The sequence below is a fragment of the Festucalex cinctus genome, chromosome 17 (assembly GCF_051991245.1).
Source record: "Festucalex cinctus isolate MCC-2025b chromosome 17, RoL_Fcin_1.0, whole genome shotgun sequence".
Lineage (NCBI taxonomy): Eukaryota > Metazoa > Chordata > Actinopteri > Syngnathiformes > Syngnathidae > Festucalex > Festucalex cinctus.
Genome location: NC_135427.1, coordinates 18,200,570 through 18,221,366, shown reverse-complemented (window position 1 = coordinate 18,221,366; position 20,797 = coordinate 18,200,570). Strand labels below are relative to the sequence as shown.

At 46.6% G+C, this 20,797-nt stretch overlaps 2 protein-coding genes across 10 annotated transcripts; one reads left to right on the top strand and one right to left on the bottom strand.

Moving 5' to 3' along the window:
• Positions 1 to 109: 109 nt before the first annotated feature.
• Positions 110 to 5,692, bottom strand: syde1 (synapse defective Rho GTPase homolog 1). Its single transcript, XM_077503564.1, has 14 exons — positions 5,385 to 5,692; positions 4,562 to 4,779; positions 4,199 to 4,487; positions 3,877 to 4,134; positions 3,655 to 3,817; positions 3,373 to 3,536; positions 3,228 to 3,302; positions 3,068 to 3,156; positions 2,849 to 2,986; positions 2,650 to 2,776; positions 2,326 to 2,501; positions 2,013 to 2,247; positions 907 to 1,161; positions 110 to 760 (listed from the first exon to the last, which is right to left on the bottom strand). The coding sequence occupies exons 1-14, from the start codon at positions 5,467 to 5,469 to the stop codon at positions 579 to 581; spliced, it is 2,454 nt and encodes an 817-aa protein (XP_077359690.1). The 5' UTR covers positions 5,470 to 5,692; the 3' UTR covers positions 110 to 578.
• ebf3a (EBF transcription factor 3a) lies at positions 4,892 to 19,137 on the top strand. Of its 9 annotated transcripts, none has more exons than XM_077503567.1 (19): positions 4,894 to 5,359; positions 5,934 to 6,284; positions 8,760 to 8,837; positions 8,951 to 9,044; positions 10,257 to 10,436; positions 11,269 to 11,425; positions 11,520 to 11,583; positions 11,658 to 11,713; positions 12,217 to 12,290; positions 12,365 to 12,433; positions 12,558 to 12,639; positions 12,772 to 12,967; positions 13,338 to 13,471; positions 13,541 to 13,667; positions 13,736 to 13,824; positions 16,563 to 16,628; positions 16,694 to 17,090; positions 17,169 to 17,339; positions 18,827 to 19,137. In XM_077503567.1, exons 2-19 carry the CDS (start codon positions 6,191 to 6,193, stop codon positions 18,856 to 18,858), a joined length of 2,160 nt encoding a protein of 719 aa, XP_077359693.1. In that variant the 5' UTR covers positions 4,894 to 5,359; positions 5,934 to 6,190; the 3' UTR covers positions 18,859 to 19,137. The 9 variants fall into 9 exon arrangements, with proteins under 9 accessions (XP_077359698.1, XP_077359693.1, XP_077359692.1 ...); XM_077503566.1 differs by having other exon boundaries at positions 4,894 to 6,006; positions 6,110 to 6,284; XM_077503568.1 differs by having other exon boundaries at positions 4,895 to 6,284; positions 16,694 to 16,850; positions 16,908 to 17,090.
• Positions 19,138 to 20,797: the final 1,660 nt, after the last annotated feature.

Genomic DNA, 20,797 nt, shown 5'->3' with positions numbered 1-20,797 from the left:
AAAACTGTTGTGCAATAATTAATTTACACTAAACAAAAATATAAATGCAGCACTTTTGTTTTTAATTTTTATTTTTTTTTATTCCCCCTGCATATTTCCCCTCAACCATTTTTGTGTGGCAAAAGTCATGACTTTTATTTTGTTTTTTGTAAAACAAGTGCATTGTGAAATTGTGCAAAATACAAGAATACTGACACGTCATCTCATCACTCACACGCTTGGTACCATCATGCTGATCTCCATCCATCAACTTGCTACCTTCATCTGATTTCATCAGTCGGTGCAAGCAGGAGTCCAAAAGAAATGCATCCACAGTAGCAGGTTTTGATGTGCGAACATGGAAAGGATGCAATTTCATGTCAAATGTTATGTCAGCAACCTTCCCAATTGGCTCATCGGCCATCTCCAGTGGAAGGTGACAGTGCTGAAAATTTCTCGTCTATGTATGACTTTAAGAGAGCAAAAAGTCAAGTTGGCTCATTTGAGACTCTTCAGTCAACTTCCTAGTCGGACAATCCATCAATCAAGTGGCCAATCAGCTGGCTCGGTTTTTGGCTTGATCTCCTGGTGGTGCGTGTCTACATGCAAATGTTGATGTGTTTGGCCAGCTCTCGGTCCAGGTCGTTAATCAGGCTGTCAAAGTCCTTCAGGCTGAGTCGGCAGTTAAAGGGGGCGTCAAAATCCAGGACCTCCTCCACACAGCGTGCTCTGCTGCCTCCTTGGAGCCACGCCTCTTTCTCATCTTCCTCATCTTCGCTGCCTACAACCATGTGACGTCGCAAAAGAGAGTCAAAAGCAGTCAAACATCATTTGAATCACAAAAGAAAAGAGACTTAAGATTGTAGGAAATACGCAAATATGTTGAAAAGTGGATCCGTCAAAAAGGTCAAAGGTGAGTTTGCTCACTTGGGCTTGCGGCCACCTCGTCGTAATCGGCTTCCTGCGCAGACGCGAGCTGTCGCCCACAGATGCTCCAGTCGCCGGCGTAGCGCTTGATGGGGGGTGGACTGTCGATGCGGGCCGCGCCGTCCCGCCCCCTTCGCGACACCACCACCTCCTCTTGCTCCTCCTCCAAAGCGGGATGGTCCGGCCTCTCGTGGGTCAGCGTGGGGGAAGGTGGGGCGGGGACGACATCGTCGGCTGGGATTCGCCGGGTCGGCACTGTGGAACAAAGACATGATGATGACCCACCAACTTTTTTATTGTTTTTCTTTTGAGCGCGAGTCAAGTCCGATAAGTCCAAAGCCCATCATCCAAACACGCCATTCTGATGAATGCTGTCTTCATAGATGAATATCAAAACACATTTGGCTGCGAAGAACCTTTCAAAGCTTTTCACAATAATTTAATGTGGTACAATCCCAACGTGACATTTGTGTTCCAAAATGGGCTTCCGTATTTCTTTACAAGAAAGTGTTCAGTTATGACATCACTGTTCTCCAAATGCTCCAATGGTGATATTGGGAAAGACAGCAATTGTAAGGCTCTGTTATGCAAATCACGTTTCATGTGAAAAACATTCCGAAAATTAGCCAATATGAGCAGATGGTGTCAACATTACTTTGAGTTACCAGCCAAGTACATTTAAGAAACAGTCAAAACATTATCAATTAATTGTCAACAGCTTGAGCCAATTCAAAGAAACCGATGTCATATACGTCAGCAGACCCAGGAATCACTTCAGTGTCTTTGGGACTTCAAAAGTTTTTTGTGTTTTTTTTTGCCTTTTTCATCCATCCAATGAGGCTGTTTTTTGCTGCAGTAGCCTGTCACCCCCTGCAGTCAACTGCAATTGAGGTCAAATTGCCCGTGGGCTGGCTGGTGACATTTCCATTTCAAGCACTTTGCCAGCAGGGGGCGACTGGCAGATGGCAGAAAATGGCAGCCGTATTGCACTGCTGTGGATTATTCGGCTTAGCGCAGGATTCATCAGAATGGCACTTGAATAGCAATGAAATTCTCGACTCGGTCGCAAAAAAGGAAGCCGCCGCTCTCTCGCTCCCTCCTCTCACCGGGCCACAACTGCAGCAGGTAGTGCAAGGCCTCAATGTGACCCTTGAAGTCAACGGCAGCGTCGGTTTGGCACAAAGCCGTCCCCCCTCTCGGCCCTCCTGTGACTGGGCCCGCCCGCGTCTGCTTGAGGAGCACGGGGCCGAAGCAGACGGCCAGGTTTTGGTGCGTCATTCTGTTGCGATGGCTGAAGGAGGCCACCAGGCTGAGATGGTCCAGCAGGAGCGTCAACGTGGCCTATGTGAGAGAGCGAGAGAGACAATTGGTTGGCATCCATCACCCAATGGCGGAAGTGGCGTCTAGCCGCCGCCTCACCCTCTCGGCTGCCGGCAGACAGGAGAGCAGCGCCACCGTGTCCTCTGCCAGGCGAAGGTCGGGGCCGGCCGGCGGGACGGGCGGGGCCCGTCCGCTCATGGCGTCCTTCACCGCCTCGTACAAAGCGGCTGTCATGAGCGAAGATGGCAGCTCGCGCAGGTAATCTTTCAGGATTCCTGGACAAGCACGACACATTCAACTTTCACACTTCATCTTGAGAAGACGCGTCAAGCTGAAGGTTCTAAAGTGGCATGTGATGGGACTTGTGATGACAGCGACTCATCGATGCGTCGTGTCCCCATCGCAACAAACGCGCCCACTGGCCTGTGATGACGTTAACGTCGGGATAGCGATCCTCCCCGAGGCGGACGGCTGAACTGTCCGTCTCAAAGCACTCCCTCAGCTCCTTCTTGACGGCAGCCGAACCGCACAGTCTGTACAGGCCCACGGTCTGAAGAAGGGCAGCGGTCACAAAACAGATGCCGTTCGTTCGTTTGTTTGCCGGCAAGCGGCCGGGCGCTACCTTCAGTCCTCGCCGCTCAATCTCCGCCACCGTCTTCTGGATGAGCAGAGGAACTGGACGGGGAGATCCTTCTTCCTCCACCAGGTGGCGCAGCTCAACCCCAAACACACGAGCGGGGGTGCTCGACTGGCCGGCAAACTAAAAAGGATGCAAATTGGGATCATCTGCTGGAGGCTGCCCACAACGGGAAGTCCTACGTGGTTGTTTCTACGCTCGTACCTGCGCCTGCCATTGTTCCTGCAGTGACAGTTTGATGTAAAGGAGGCCTGTCGGTTCCAGCTGGACGCACAGCTGCCGACTGCGACTTCCTGACGCACAAATCGATCATGAGCATCAACGGTTGCCATGACGCGGATCGCCGCCATTTGCTGTCGCGTACCTTTCAAGAGTGTCGGGATGTCGACTCCCCCCAGACAGCAAACTCTGTTCCTGGCCCGCTCCGACTCTGGCCGAGCTGTTTGACCGAACCCAGACGGACGGTCACATGAGCGCCTGCCGATGACGCCGGGCGAAAGCGGTCCTACCTGGTCTGAGTACCAGCACTCGGAGTTGCCACGCCCTCTCCAGCTCCAGGTGGAAGGTGTGGTTTAAAGAAAGGCTGTGGCCTTGCAGGTTCAGGAGGGAAGTCCTGGCTCGAATCGTCCCATCGATCTGAATTGCCAGAAAAATGTCTTTGCTCTCATCGGACCTGCAAAAAAAACAGGAAGTGGAGCCTTGGAAAGAAATCCACTCGCTACATGGTACAAAAGACGCACACGGTGCATCTTTGAGGACCGTAAGGGTTCCGTTTGGAATTTTCTGCTTACTCCTTCGACTTGATGCGGTCCAGCCCCAGAAGGTGCACGGTCAGCAAGCCGTTGACGCGCTGGTAGCACGGCGACGGCTCAGAGGCCACATACAGCGGGAAGGACGCCACATCACTGGCTTGCCGCGCCGGCGGTTCGGGTGAGTCCCCGTCACTCAAGTAACCTAAAGAAAGGTGTGTCACGTTTGGACGGCAAATGACGACACTCATTGAGCTCCTTCACCTCCTTTACTGGATGAGCGGCGCAGGGGCAAGGCGGGAGGGGCGGAGCTATCCAGATGATATCTGCTGATCACGTGCTGGTTCTTGTCGGCGCTTCCTGAGGCGCCGTCGCCTCCTTGGCCAGCACGCGAGGAGCGAAGACTGATTCTGCGTCGGAGTTGGGGAAGTTTCTTCATCTTGAGGGAGAGTTTCCTCACTGTGCCGGGAGACCTCAGCCGCTCCATCGCAGCCACTTTCTTGGCCAAGGTGGGCGCGCAGTCTGCTCCGAGGAGACGCCGGGATCATTTTCCACAAAAAACACACACAAGGTGACTTCTTCTTACCTGAACTTTCTGCAGTCGAGTCATTGGCGTCTTTGCAAGCGTGTCCCTGTCGTGCTCCTCTCTCTGGCTCCTCCTCCTCCTGCTCCTCGTCCTCCGGGATGGGGTTGTACCAAATGTGGCTGGCGCTTTCACGCCATGAGGCGCCGGCCTTCTCCGAAGCGTCGGACTTTGTTGACGCCAGCACCCAGTCGCGACTGCTGCGGTCCAAGCTTTGCAGGTAGGCCCGCTTGTCTGACAGCTTGTTGCCGACGCTTGGATCAGTGGCGCCGCCTGCTGGCTGGGAGGTCGCCTGCGGTGAGGAAGGCTCAAATATGGATGTCCCGTCTAACTGGCACTCTTTTATTTACAACGCTCGTCATTTACCTTATCTGGCATTAACTTGGGAGTGTTTCCGTCTGCATCGGCAGGTGAATGTGTGGGCGGAGCTTGTGATCCTTGCCAAACCCACTGCTGCCTCATGGTCATGTGGCTGAGTGAGCGGGGCTCGGGGTCCGCTGCTGCCTCCCCGACCTTGCTCGTCATTGCTAGAAAAGGAGAGCCGCACTTGTGGACTTTGACGTCGGCCGGGACCGCCACCGCATCTGCAGCAAAAACAGACGACGCTCATCAATACGCACCAAGTCGGACCGATCACTTTACAGCATGCGCGTGCACTATTTGGCAGGCTGTTGCTCTCGTCACAGACAAGAATCACTTTGTGCCAAGCTCAGAAGAGGAGGGGGCTCAATGTGTGTGTGTGTGAAAGAAGCCTTGTGTTGCGCCCAGCAAACACACTGCTGCTATTCACTATTCACAAGTCTGATGCCAATTAGGCCGGAGGACACACAGCGAGGCTGGTCGAGCCAACTGATCAACTTCTTCCCTCCTCTGGCAGATGGAAGGACGCTCAAGTGCTGACTTTTCCCATCTGGTTGATGACTGCATGTCCGAATCACGTTGACGCTAAAGCCACATTTGTCGGATCGTTGGCTTGGTGCCGCAAACTTTTGTCCTGAGTGGAACGCGCTCCCAACTGGACTCGTTTGGAGGCGGAGACGCGTCAGCCTTCCTCACAACCAGTGCTGGCTTAGTGGCACGGCATGAAAGATGGCCGCTATTTCCCCGCCTGACTGACGGACTGAGCCAAAACAGGTCTTGAGAGGCGAGAGAAGAGACAGACGAGTACGTGCGTGCGTCCGACGCTCACCGTCGACTTGAGTCTCCGTCTTCCTGCGTGACGTCTTGTTGCCTCGCAGCCGGGAGAAGGTTCTCTTGAGCAGAGGCTGGGCCATGGCCGGCTGCCGCCGGACGTCCGTCTGCTGCCTGCCTGCCTGCCTGCCTTGTTTTGTTTTGGGATCGGAGCTTCCTTCACGCCTTCATCTTTGCTCACTCGTCTGCTCTCAAACTCTCCCAGCTGCAGAACAGGAAATGAATTCCACGCATTCTTTTCCAAACTCCCCCCTCCTCTTCCATTTCCTCCTCCCACTCTCCTCAGTGCACAGCTGCGGAACGGAGGGGGTGTGTTGGGGTCTGTTGGCTGCAAGGAGGCTCATGGGAATTGCAGTCCGCATTTTCCTCTCCAGGCCCCAAAAACTGCAAATGGACGCAAGTCATGGGAAAAAGTTTGCTTGCTTTGCAATGTTGGCGACGTGTTGTTGTCACGCTGGCCGGCGTTCGCTACACGCTCACCTTCTGCTACAACACATGCAAAATTAGCAGGCAAAAAATACACATTCATTTTTTGGTGCTTTTTCAGATTGGTTGGAGATTTTTTCAAGTGGCTGGCACAAACGTTTGCCACAAATCATTCAACTCACGGATAGAAGAAGGTGATGGATGGGGAAGATCTCGCTTCTCTCGATCGATTGCATCATTGTCAATAATATTCATAGCCGGTTCTGCATGTTGTTTTTTCTTTGGTCTTCATTGCAGGTCCCCAAGATCCCAGTCAAGCCACTTATCCAGATCTTAACTCGCATGTTGTATTGACAACAGTTTGAAGGCGTGTCGCCAATGGCAGTGGAAGATTTTGTGTCTGGAGTAGAAAGTCAATCTCTGTCCTCAAATGCAGTGAAGTTGCTCTGCAAGATGAATTCTCGCGACATTTGTGAGTTCACAAACGTATATGCCACGGAAGAGGCGAGACTTCCGACTTGTGTTTTTGCACATGAGCTTTGATTCCCGTTCTGGGTTGCGACGTGTGTGCCGGGTTCCAACACTCGCATCCCCCACCCCTGCGCCCCCAAACCGCACGCTCGCGTGGATTTTGCGGGAGCACGCAGGGCGTCTCAGCTCTCTGACGTGCTTCGGACAAATGACCGACACACTACACACTCACACCCGTCGACGGGTCGCGCAACCGAGGGGCACAAAGTCGGAAGCGCAAGTATAGGGACGCAGCCCACACGTCTCGAACCGGAATCAAAGCTCATGTGCAAAAACAGTCCCGCCTCTTCCATGGCATATACCCCATACATCTTGTACCGAGCCCGTTGATTTCCACTAATCACAGAGCAACATTGTGTTTGGGGGCGGGACATGCAGCTGTGACGAAACCAGGAAGAAAGTGCCGACACCAGGCAAACAAACAAACTAACTAACTAAACTAACTTACTAACTAACTTACTAACCTAACATGGATGAATGGATGCGGCAATTAATTTTGTTCTTGCAGAATGACTCACCGTTTCCTGGTTCAATGTTGAACAGTGAGAGGCGCTTTGTGCATTTTTAGCTGGTAAATTTGTTGGTACTTCCACCCCACCCCCCGTACGACGAGAGTGAAGACGGCATTTTCATCCGTGGCCGTGATTGGTCAAAACAAATGTGTACAAGATGCAGCATCATCCAATCAACTGGAAATATTGTTCAGAATGTCCTGCCTTTCCTGAGCAAATCACCATGGAGCAGTCCCACATTGACAATTTGGAGAACTCCCTTGAGTCAATCACGTGCCCTGCGATTAGCTGTTAACCAGTCCAGGGTGTCCCCCGCCTACTGCCCAAAGCCAGCTGAGATAGGCTCCAGCACTCCCCGCGACCCTTGTGAGGAATAAGCAGTCAAGAAAATTGATGGAGGGATGAGTCAATGACAGTATGAATCTGGCTATTGCCAGTTTACAAATGCAGGGCCAAATGGCAAAAAGTTATCAGAAAAAAAAAGATGCAAACTCCAGTCAAGTATCAAAATAAAAAAAACTCCCCCTGAGTACAGTTCCAAGTGGGCAGTCCAACAAAAGTCCTGCCCGATCTCGCCTTTCTGTTTCACTGTCTTCTTGTGTCGCAAATTCCTCTGTGTCCACCAGATGGCGGCAGAGTCCACAAAAGGGCAGCCTGCAAGGACAATATTGGAAGCGAACGAGTCAAAAATGCGAGAAAGGAAAGGGGCTTGCCTGCCTGCCGAGGCGTCAACATTTGGAGACTTGAAGCGTTGCACTTGGGGATGCTAACTCCTGACTTGAGTCCTGATGAGTGTCACGTGAGGACGAGGACTCTGAGGGACTAAATTGGACTGCTGGCGCCGGCGCACATGCAGTGCAATCAACTGCCCGATTAGGATCAATACACCCTTCCAGTGTGACATCACGTTGAAGTGCGCCCCTAGCGGTGGTGGTCAGGACGTCAATGCGAGTGAATTAGAAATCAATCAGTGTGAGCTAGAAAATAGGTCAAACAGTTGATAAATCAGCTACCAATGCTATGGTGAACTTGTGCACAGCCGACGGATGCTCTCATAGCTCAAATAGAGATGAGATCATTCTTTCGGCAGCCGGCAGGGATTCTAAACCAGACGGAAGACAGTGAGGAGTGAAAGACGAGCACGATGGCTAGCGCGACTGCGAGCAAAACGACGACGCAACTGCTTTGCACCCACAAAAAGTAAGAGGATATGCTCAGATCATTTTATATCAGGTTGTTTTTCTCCATATACAGTTGGTCATAACATTAACCTCTGATTGTAAAATTGAGGCAGACGTGATGAATGTGTCATATCTTTAGTGAAACAATCATACTTTTTTTGCATAAATATAAGTGTCGTAAACGACGTGCGGTCTGTTTGTTAGCAGCTCGCAAGCTAAGATAGCTCGAAGACTTCGATATACAGCAAGACGACACAAACAATTTCATGAATGACAATTTACACCATGAAAGTAGTGATCAACATACTCTTTCAAACAAAAACAACATACCTTAGGCTTCCACTTCGCCCTCCAACAAACTTCATTTTTTTGTAGCTAGCGGCTCCAAACGACTGGTTTGAATGATTCGCAGTAATCTGGTGTGCTATTCGGGATGTTTCTTTGTGACACTTGACATATTGCCCACCTTTTAACAAAAACACTTGCCAAAAATCAAGCTCGCTGCCTTCATTTGTTATGGGATGTTTGACCCCCGGGAGGCGCTGCGGGAGCTAAGCAGTGACGTCAGCTGGAAGCGTCTGTTGAGTCGCAGGCAGCACAGCGACCCACTTCACATATTTGCTTACTTGTGGGGAGGGGAGGGCTTGCATTTCATTTCATTTTATTTCATTTCATTTGGGCTTGCTTCCGATCCATCACCACATTGTCTTGCTTTTTTTTCAGCTTTAAAAACCAAAGTGCCGATTGGATTGCAAAGTGCTGTTAAATGGGATGCTCCACACACATCATCCACAAATAAAGGTCAGATGTTCCAGTGGGCCTTTGCTGACATTTTTTTTCTTTAGCTTTCTTGCAGAAGTCCTCAACTGCCCTTTTATAAATGATAATGTATATTTTGCTTTTACACCTTATAGTGGCCAAAGCGCTTGAGAATTGCGTCCACGTTGACACAGGAGGTCCAGATGAAGGAAAAGTTGAGGAGGATGGCGCCAGCGTGTGGCACTATCGGTATAGTCGAGGCACCACACACACACACACACACACACACCACACACACAACTTTTGGAATCAAGCGTGCATTCACCATTTTGCAAAAACACTTTTGAAAATTCTCTCAAATGCATCAAGACAAGCTTCAACTTCTGACATGTGTATGTGCTATATTTGTGTGTGTATCACACCATCAAAGAAAACATGATTTATGAATGAAATCATTTTTTTTTTTTTTTTTTATTGTGAATGTATTATTTGTAACGTGTTGACGTTATTGTCGATTGTCAACATGTTTGCTCGTATTTGGGCTTGCAGAATTCATCTTTTGACTCATTGCGCAGCAAAATGTCTTTGAAGTTATTCACAAAGAATTGAAAAGCATGAAAAAGATCAGATAAGCGCTCCTCAAGTCCCGTGATGAGTTTGAAATACACCAGATGACCAAAATTGCACATTTCAACGGGAATCGAGTGCAAAATGAAAGAAAATAAGAACTTGATGTCATCCAATTGAAATGATTGAATTGATGAGATTTGATTGAGCTGCCCATGTGCAAATGTGGGCGAGCGAGTGAGCGAGCGCTCGCTCACATGCCTTTCCGTCCACAAAATGAAAGGTGATGTTGGAAGCTTGCACTTTCCACTAGAGGGCGTCAATTCTCATCTCAAGTCTGGGGTGACTTCCTTCATGGTAGTGCGCACGCACACACACGCACACACCTTTGACTGAGTGCTGCAGTGCACTCTAGTCGCGCAAAAGCATCCATGAGCACCTTCCTCTTCATCGTCATCTTCCTCTTGTTCTTGTCATTTGATGTGTGGGGGGGGGCAAACGATGTGGCTGAAGGAAGGTGGGCGTTTCTGTGCAGTTGGTGGAGCGGCTCTCTCTCCAACACTTGGCTTGACCTTATATGGGCAGGCCCCGCCCCCACCACCGCCACGTCACGGCCGTGGGGTTTTGGGGTTTTGGCGCCGGGTCCTGAGGGGCCGCCGGGCTCTTTGCCTTTCTCGTCATCGCGCCGTCTTCGTCCTCGTCTGGTCTTTGGGGAAAAGCGGCCGAACAAATCTTTGCCTTCCTTCCTTCTTTTTTTTCCTGTCAATTCCCCAATGAAATTTTCCCGGGCGCTCGCTTTTCAAGCGTGACAAAGAAAAAGACAACGAAAAGTCTCCCGGCCGGCAGGCTAACAAACGTTCTTCTTGGCCTCTGGGCCACTTTCTCCAAATTCAGCAAGGAACCTTTTCCTGCCAGACAGTCTGCTACCCCGTCCTGGTCCTGGTCCTGGTGCGGGATGTTTGGGATTCAGGACGGCCTCCCGCGGGGCTCCACGGCGATCCTGAAGGAGGAGCCATTGGCGGTTCGCTCGTGGATGCATTCGAGCAGCGTGCTGGACGCCGCCGCTGCTCAGAGGTAAAACAGCCCCGAGGGATTGTGGGACGGCGGCGAGTCCCGCCCGCCAGTGGCCAGCCTCCGTTGCCGCATTCGCACCTTTCACATCTCATCTCATCTCATCCCTTTCTTATCACGCACAGACCACACCAAACATCCAACGTCAACAACAACAAACAAAAAATCATTTTCTGTGAAGTCGTCAAATCTTTGCAATATTTCATATTTCATATTTGATTTGTTTGTTACCTTCATCACTTTTTTGGGGGGCAAAATTCACATTCCATTTCAGGAATTCCATGGAAAATTTAGTAAGAGCAAAATATTGCTATAGGATTATTATTTATGTTATTATTGGTATTTGTTATTATTTTTCCCTATTATTATCGTTGACATTATGATTATTGTTCATATTGTCACTATGAATCATTTTGATTTCAGACATGACCTCTTTTGTTGTTTTTTGTTGATGAAGCAAGAAATTGCAAAATGAGATCCAAATCAATCTTGTTGATCAATCTTCAACTTTTGCTCGATTGAAATAAATTTTGTTCTTTTCTGGAGCTTTTGCTTGTGCTGCTGTTGATTTTGTTGACGTTGAAAATCTTTTGGAAAGCCTTCAAATGCGCATTTTGCAAAATGTTTTTGCTTCATTTCATCCCAAAGGGAAATTCTTTCTTTTGATCTTGCAATCGTGTCACATTTTCACATATTATGCTCACTCATTCCGATTTGTTGAATTTGTCGCAAGAAGGACATTTCAGCATTCGACAGGTGAAACTTGTCAAGAGCTGGAAACACCTTCTTGCTCTGCAAATGTATTTGCGTGCGTGCGTGTGCGTGTGCGTGTCAGCGGGGCGGGCTTATCGCGATCCCACTTTGAGAAGCAGCCGCCGTCCAACCTGCGCAAGTCCAACTTCTTCCATTTTGTGCTGGCGCTGTACGATCGTCAGGGTCAGCCGGTAGAAATCGAGCGCAGCGCCTTCGTGGATTTTGTGGAGAAGGAGAAGGTGAAGACGTCCGAACGACCGACCGACCGACCTCAAACGCACACTCACAAAATCAATCTCTTGGCTCAACTTTTTCTTTTTTTTCTGCTTGTAGGAACCAAGCGCAGAAAAAAGCAACAACGGAATTCATTACAAAGTGCAGCTGCTCTACAACAACGGTGCGCTCTATTTGCTGGTCGGCCGTCCGCATCTTGCTGCTTTTCAAACACGGCGTGTGTGTGTGTGCGTGCAGGAGTGCGGACGGAGCAGGACCTCTACATAAGACTCATTGATTCCATCAGCAAACAGGTGAGGTATTGATTATTGATGGAGTTGAATGTATTTGTGAATTAGCGGCGGTCCCGTAAATCAACGTGTGCAAATATTTTCTGTCCCTTTTTGATTTTATGTTTTGTGGTCCCCGCCTCCCATGCTAATGTGATCAACTAACGAGTGTTAGGGTCAGGGGTCAAGCCTTGCTCTTTGCGACATTGTGGGGTCCATACACGCATGTTTTTACAGGTTGAACTACCATTGTGGGGACCGACTTGAAATTGTGGGGACATTTTTTTCTGGTCCCCACAAGTTGGGACCTCTTTTTGAACGTCGAGCGTTTATTTTACAGTTTAGCTTTGAATTGGGTTCCGGTTGAGGTTAGGGAAAGGAACGGCAATCATTTTTGACAGTTGAGCTTAAGGTAAGGCATGATTATATCAATGAGAAGTCCCCTCAATGATACAAAAACAAACGTGTGTGTGTGTGTGTGTGTGTGTGTGTGTGTGTGTGTGTGTGTGTGTGTGTGTGTGCATCAGGCCATCATCTACGAGGGTCAGGACAAGAATCCGGAGATGTGCCGAGTTCTGCTGACACACGAGATCATGTGCAGGTAAAGTGGATGATCGCCATCGCCGGCAGACGGACGGCGCAAACGATTTCGACTTTTGCCGTTTGTGCCGTCAGTCGCTGCTGCGATAAGAAAAGCTGCGGAAACAGAAACGAGACGCCGTCCGACCCCGTCGTCATCGACAGGTACGCACGCACGCACGTGTGTTGATGCCGAAGTTGCCGTAAATTGGCGTGCGTTGCTGTGGACATTGGGATGTTAGATAAAGGTCACAGGTCATATGGTTGAAGTGGTTTGCTTTGCTTGCAGGTTCTTCCTCAAGTTCTTCCTCAAGTGCAACCAGAATTGCCTGAAAAATGCCGGCAACCCAAGAGACATGAGGAGGTTCCAGGTGGTTCTTCCGTTCCTTCTTTCACCGTAACAATCAGTGATCATCATCAGTTTTGCCGGTTGTCGTTGTGATAATGAAGCAGACAAGCGATTTGTGTGTGTGTGGTTTTTTTTTTGTTTTGTTTTTTTCCAGGTGGTGGTGTCAACAACGGTGAACGTGGACGGGCACGTGCTGGCCGTCTCGGACAACATGTTTGTGCACAACAACTCCAAACATGGCCGACGAGCTCGGAGACTGGACCCGTCCGAAGGTACGGCAGAAGCGCATCATCATCATCATCATCATCATCATCATCATCATCATCCAACCATTTGTCATCTTTTCACCAGTATGTTGACAATATGACCGACACTTGGTTTTGTGTTGCCACGTGGACTAGGGCCTGACGACATCCAAACGTCTTTGTTTGCTGCTGGAAGGAGGAAAGGGCGCAATGCATTGTGGGTTAGAAGAGCGAGCGCAAGCCTGACTCTCCCTGGAGAAGAGTTTGCATGTGTTCGTGCGCTAGACGTTCAACCTCTTTAATAGTCAGCCTAATTAAAGATGGTAACCATGGAGACCCCCAGCCTTAAGCGCAAGGGGGAGGAGCCATTATCAACTAACTGTGCATGTGCGTGAAAGTAGCTGAGAGGTCCACGCGAACGAAATCATTTCCATGCGTGCTTGCGTGACGTCATTTTTCCGTTTGTGTCTGTCAGCGGCGTGTCCGTGCATCAAGGCGGTGAGCCCCAGCGAGGGATGGACCACGGGCGGGGCCACTGTCATCCTCATCGGAGAAAACTTCTTTGACGGCCTTCAGGTGGTCTTCGGGAGCATGCTGGTGTGGAGCGAGGTAAGCGGGCGAGCGAACGAACGCGACCGCACAACACGCCGCCAGCTAAATGAGCGCCGTCCGCTGCAGCTGATCACGCCGCACGCCATCCGTGTGCAAACTCCCCCCCGACACATCCCCGGAGTGGTGGAGGTCACCTTGTCCTACAAGTCCAAGCACTTCTGCAGAGGGGCCCCCGGACGCTTCGTCTACACGGGTGAGGCGCCGTTGAGGTCGCGCGTACCCGTCGTGCGTTCGGCATTTACACGAGTTTCTCCCCGCCAGCCTTGAACGAGCCCACCATCGATTACGGCTTCCAGAGGTTACAGAAGGTCATCCCCCGTCACCCTGGAGACCCCGAGAGGCTGCCCAAGGTAGCGCGCACGCACGCACGCACGCGCGGGGGCTGCTAAGCTGATGCTTATCAGGACCGTGAGCAGCCGAGCAGAACGGAGATGATGGAAGAACAATTGTCACTTATTTGCTCTTTCACATCATTGTGTGTGTGTGTGTGTGTGTCAGAGTTGGAAATCGTTTTGCAATTGTCATCACTTGTTACTTTGTTTTTCAATGATGTGATGGCCTTCACACGTCCATCCGTGATTCCTCACACTTGTTGACACGCATCTACTTCCACATAATCCATCCAATTTTCATCATTCCAATTTGAACATATTCCAAATGTTCACGGCATGCTTGCTTACATTTTTTTTATTCCAAATATTCACGCCTTACCCACAATTCCCTGTTTTGTTCCCAATTATTCCCCCTTCATCGGAATGAATGGCAGCAGATTCAACCTGACACTTCAACTTCCTTTCAAAGTGACGTTCAAAACATTGAAGTCATTCATTTTGACTTTTGGGATGAATATTCCATCCATACCCTACTTCAGGGGTGTCCAAACTACGGCTCGGGGGCCATTTGTGGCCCGCCATCCATTTTTTAATGGCCCTCGACATATGCTAAAAATGGCATTTGACTCAGTTAAAAAACATGGGTGCTATTAAAGTTAATTTTAGTTAACTAAAATTAAAGAAAAAAATAAAATTCAAAACTACAATTTCATTAACGAAATAATATAAAAATGAAGATGCTTTTAAAAAAAAAAAAGAAAACTAACTGAAACTACATTTTATGTTTACAAAACTAACTAAAAATAAAACTAACAATAATTATAGCAGAAATGTCTTTCGTTTTAGTCTTTGGTAATTAATTTAATGTATGAGCCTTTGCGGGTGATTTTAAATGTGATTTAGTATTTTTATTTTGATCTAAACCAGAATAAAGACGTCACGACAATGGTGTTTTTTAAATATTGTGCACAAGTAATACACATTTAAAAAACAAAACAAAACTAAAACTAATAATGAAACTAACTAAACTAAAACTAAGCATTTATTAAAGAACTAAAACTAATAAAAAACTAACAGAACACCCCTGAAAACTGATTAAAACAAACTAAATTAAAAAAACAAAACTCAATACAAAATAAAAACTAAAATGAAAAATTCCAAAACTATAATAACCCTACTGCCATACTACAAATAAATTGGTTTATATACTGTACCATTTTTCTAAATATGCAAAAGCACAAACAAATTATTTGTACAATTTTTAGGACTAGACACAATTTCTCTTAATAACATTATGTGGCCCTTGCATCCTTCTGATTTTCTGTATGTGGCCCTCAAATGAAAAAGTTTGGACAGCCCTGCCATACTTGATTATTAACACCTGACCCCTTTCTACTTTTTACACTCCAATTTCTACATTTATTCCCCGATTTCAAACCTTCCAATTTTCAACTGTTCCGCTTTTACCTGCCAATAGCACGTAACATACATACAACATTTCTTGCCCACCCGGGGCGGCCATCTTGGACAAATGATGAGATGAGATCTCATTGGGGTGTCAATCGATTAGGTACACTGAGCGCCGTCTCTTGCGGCGGCTCGTCAGTTGAAGGAAGTCGCTGCCGTTGGTTTTGCTTGACAATTTTCAAAAACTTGTTTTGTAAGCGTGATGACGTCATCGCACCTTATCCAATCACTGACACCATCAATTTGCTTGTCAGCAGGTTTATTATACAGTAGTTTTGGAATTTTTCATTTTTGCTCATTTTGATTTGTTTTTTAAAAAGAGTTAGTTTTGATTAGTTTTCAGGGTGGTTCTGTTAGTTTTTAGTTTTAGTTATTTCATAAATGCTTTGTTTTAATTTAGTTTTAGTTTAGTATTAGTTTTATCTTTTTTTTTATTTTAATGTGTATTTCTCGTGCACGATATTTCAAAACCAGCTTGGGAGTGACGTCATGTGAAGGTGCTTTTTGATTGGCTGCTGCTAGATGAAAAATCTTCTGTGTGACACACTTTCAAATGTCCTTATTCCAAGTTAATATCAAAATAAATGTACTAAAAATCACATTTCAAATCATCCCAAAGGCTCATTCATTCATTTAATTAACAAAGACTAAAACAAATTTTTGCAATCATTATATAAACATCAAATTGCTTTCAGTTACTTTTGATTTTCTTAAAAAGCATTTCCGTTTTTATTTGATTTTGTTATTGATATTGTTTTTTGAATTTTAGTTGTAGTTTTTTTCATTAGTTTGACTTCACTCAAATAATTTTGCTTGTCAGGCAACTTTGTCAGCTGGCGAGTGGAAAATCCGCCGCCACAAGCCGGCGTGCGACGCAAAAAAAAAAATCTCAACATTGCTCCATGCATGATGTCATACAAACACACACACGCATGCAAAAATAAACATTTTATTCTACAAACATTCAAGATGATTCACTGCGCACAAAGGTGTGTGTGTGTGCATGTGTGTGCGTGTTTAAGTCCATTGGCAAACAAGAGCGTTGTAAGAGTGAAATCATGAAATGAGCGAGTGCACTCATGTGGCAAGAAAGGAGATTGGCCTGCACGCACACGCACATAGGCACGCGTGTGCACACACGCATGCACACGCACACTGCTTAAGTCTTATTGAATTGTTTTTGTGATGGGATGGTTGATAATAAGCAAATAAATAATAGATTAAATGAATAAAAAATCCTCATCTGATGCGTTCCAATGACTTGGATGATGTCACTTCCTGTTTGTCAGGAAGTGCTCCTGAAGCGAGCGGCCGACATGGCGGAGGCGCTGTACGGGATGCCTCCCGGCAACCAGGTGAGCTTCTCGCACACACGCACGCCAACGGGGGTCAGAGGTCATCATGCGCTGGTGTGTGTCAGGAGCTGATGGCGAAGCGCGCCTCGGACATGGCGGAGGCGCTGTACAGCGTCCCCCCGCGGGGCCACGCGCAGATGGCGTCGCTGTCCAACGGCATGATGGCCGTCAACTCCTTCGCCGTCAACGTCAACGACGCCGGTCAAGGTCAAAGTTCGGCAGGTGGGCCCAGACCTGCAAGGCGGAAGCTGCATGAGCTTCTCCTTCTTCTTGTTGCAGGCGGATACGCTCGCAACGGGCCTCAGTCACCCAGAGGATACGCCCCGAGCTCCACCCCCCAGCAGAGTAACTATGGCAACGGCGCCGGCGGCAGCATCTACGCCAACGCCAGCGTGCCCAACCTCGGGCTGGCGTCTTCGCCCAACTTCCTCAACGGCTCCGCCGCCAACTCCCCGTACGGCAGTGAGTCCGCTCGGAGGCCGACGCCCACTCGAGGCCGACGCCCACTCGCGTGCTGACGGCCTCCGTTTGCGCTTTCAGTCGTGGCGAGCAGTCCCAGCATGGGCACGTCCAACTGTGGCTCCGCCCATGGCGTCTTCGCCTTCTCTGCCAGCGCCAAAGCCAAGAGCGCCTTTGCTCCTGTGGTGAGGCCCGCCTCCTCCCCGCCGCCGCCCACCAACAACAACTGCGGGCTCGACGCTGGACTGCAAGGTGACTCGTGCACGCGCACGTGCGCGCGCGTCTCGCAATTGCTCTGGCTTGACCTTTGCCAGCCGTGAAACTTTCATTGCAAAACGCAAGCTCGGCATTTGCACAAAATGGACGCCACAGTCGAGGAAGATTTCGACTTTCTAATCATGACAATTTGGTACAATCGACAAATATTCAAGTCAGGAAGTGAAAGACATTTGAATGAAGCCATTTGAACGACGTAAAAGGCAAAATAAAGGCAACATGTTTAACAGGACAGGACAGGACAAATAGGTGAGGACAGGAGCGATCCACATATTAGATTTGGCAGAGGCATCTTTTGTTAACATATAATTTATATATGTATTTAAGACAAGTTTTAAGTAAAATGTGTTTAACAAATTTAAAACATCCTAAATCCTGCTGTTTCTACTCATTTCAATACCGTAAATTAGGCGTGTCCAAACTACGGCCCGGGGGCCATTTGCGGCCCACCGTCCATTTTTCAGTGGCCCGCGACATATGATAAAAATGTCTCAGTTCAAATAAAATAAACTAAATAAAAATGTTTGGAGATGGTCAAATTAAGAAGGGAGGTTATTGAAAAACAGGTGCCATTAAAGGTTATTTTAGTTAACTAAAACGAATGGGAAAAAAAACTAAAATTCAAAAAACAATATTGTTACCGAAATAAAATTAAAACGAAAATGCTTTTTAAAAAACGAAAACTAACTGAAACTACATTTTATGTTTACAAAAACTAACTAAAACTATAATTATAGCAAACGTCCTTCGTTTTAGTGTTTTGTAATTAATTTAATGCACGAACGTTTGGGGATGATTTTAAAGTGACTTTTAGTAGATTTATTTGATATAAACCAGAATAATGACGTTTGAAAGTATGTGACACAGAAGTGACATCATCTAGCAGCGGCCAATAGAAAAGCACTTTCAGATAACGTTGCTCCCATGGTGTTTTTTTCAATATTGCGCACAAGTAATACATAGTTTAAAAAAAAACTAATACTAATACTAAAACTAACAAACTAAACTAAAACTAAGCATTTTTTAAAGAACTAAACTAATAAAAATTAACAGAACCACACTGAAAATGAATAAAAAATAACTAAAATGAAAAATTCCAAAACTATAATAACCCTACTGCCATATTACAAATAAAATGGTTTATATACTGTAGCATTTTTCTAAATATGCAAAAGCACAAATAAATTAGTTGCACAATTTTTATGACTAAACACAATTTCTCTTCATAACATTATGTGGCCCTTGCGTCCTTCTGATTTTCTGTATGTGGCCCTCAAATGAAAACGTTTGGACACCCCTGCCGTAAATGTATGGGATGGTATGGCGAGAAAGGCTTCTGGGGAGGAGCAATATGGCCGTAATATGGCGGCTTCAAAAGTCTTGGCCTATCGGATATCCAGTCGTATAGAATTGAATTTAGATGAGTGTTTTGAAAGCATTTGTGCTGTGTTGTGATTGTGCAGCCATGCCGGGCCTGCCGGTGCCGCCCATGTAGAAGAAGCCAGCCGTCCGAAGGCCTTTCTGGGCGGGGCCTCTGCGTGGAAGGCATCTTGTCATGCTGGAAGGCCGACGCCTTATTTTCCATCAAGCTCCACCTGTTGTACCCACCGTCACTTTTCACTCCAACATTTCTTCCTGTCAATAGACTTCATCAGCATTGGCTGGAGATCATTTTTGTGTGTGTTGTTTTCTATCAGAAAAACAAATGTCAATCAAAGCTTTTAAAGCATTTTTAACTGTGGACTTGTGATTTTGATTTCACCAATGTTGATGTTTTTACTCATGCAGAATAAAAAAAAAAAGATTGAAATTTTAAAGGCTCACTTTCTTTACATTGAAACGAGTGTGCGTGTGTGTATGCAGTGAATTGAAGACACACCCATAAAATGTGAGAAAGCCGTTTTTTTTTTGTGTGTTCCATAAAAAGTGCTCAGCAAATGTTTATGTAAAAGGTGCGCTGCCTTGAGATATGAGTGATCCCACTTATGAGTTTCCGAAGTTTCCTCCGAGCTGCAACAGAAAACAAAGAGAAGGAAAGTTTGTGTGTTTGGACGCACGCACGCCAGCTGGATGCTAACGCGCTAACATGCTAATGTGCAATGCAAAGGACGAATGTGCGATTGGATGGAGTTATGGCGTCTTTCAAGAAAACCAGATTTCAATCTAATTTTTTCAATCAGATTGATCACATCTTAGAATTATGATTCATCACAATTAATTGCTTCACAAATTATTTTTTTATCAACCTTTTTTGCCTGCCAAATTTGAAGAGCACCTGTTATGTGTTCATTCTTTCAACATTTCATGTATTGAGGACGTCAACATTTTTTGGATCGTCCTCTTTTTCTCATCACTTGCATCATTTAATTCAAATGGGGGGGAAAAAATGACATCAATTGTTTGACATGACGAAATATTCTGAATGTTACACTCAAACAATTATGAAATGTTTGACTGGAATGCATGTTGTGATATTTATTGCTCACAACCGCCGTCAGCCTAAAGGATCATCTGCGCTCAAAATTCATAGTGTGATTCATCTGCGTGAATACGTGATGAATGAAATCATTTTTTGTGATGAATGACTTCAAGCTTTGACAGCTTTTCAACACAAACATGTACGTTGCATGTGGCAAGGAGTTTGACACCCGGGACATTTTCTTGATCCTCCGCATGGCTTGATCAATATTGCAGCAATCTGGATCTCATTTGCAGTCTGAAGCTGCAAACGTCACCTTCAAACTTTCAGAAGAATTTCAGGCACAATCAACACATTTACAACTTAATAGAAATCAGCAAATACGAGGATTCGTGCAAAACGGAAAGGTTACTCCACAATGCCAATGTATTTTCTTTTTCTTTTCTTTTTTTAATGTCTTGTTTTTCAAAATCCAGCCCATCAAAGATCTCGAATATAAGAAATGATTTTCTTCCAGGAAATATTCCAAAAATGTTGCTGACTAGAATTGAAGAGGACATTTCAATAAAGCCGATTTTGGGAAGCTGACAGACTGAACATTTGCAATCATTGATGACATTTCAGAAGTTCAAAGTTCAAGGGTCAACTATTTGCAAAATAGCAATCCTGATAAAGTGGGACTGAATTTCTTTTCTGGGCAAAAGGACAGTATCATCAACTTGATGTTTTTGGATCCAGTTTTTTTTTTGTGTGTTTGTTTATTTGTTTTGCTGATGATTGTATAAATTGTATGTCTGATGTTATTGACGAGTAAAGTTCTGATCAGTCCTGATTTTGGGATGGTCCGACTTGATTGGAGAAGACGGAAATGTTGCTTTTTTGTCCTGGTGTCTCACTTTTGTCAAGTTTGATCAAGTCCTGCTGTCTTTGTTGCCATGACGTCACCCAATCAGCCACCTGTGACTTGTCCAGGTGCCTCTCGGTGTCTCGTTACCTGCTTTCTTTCAGTCTTTGT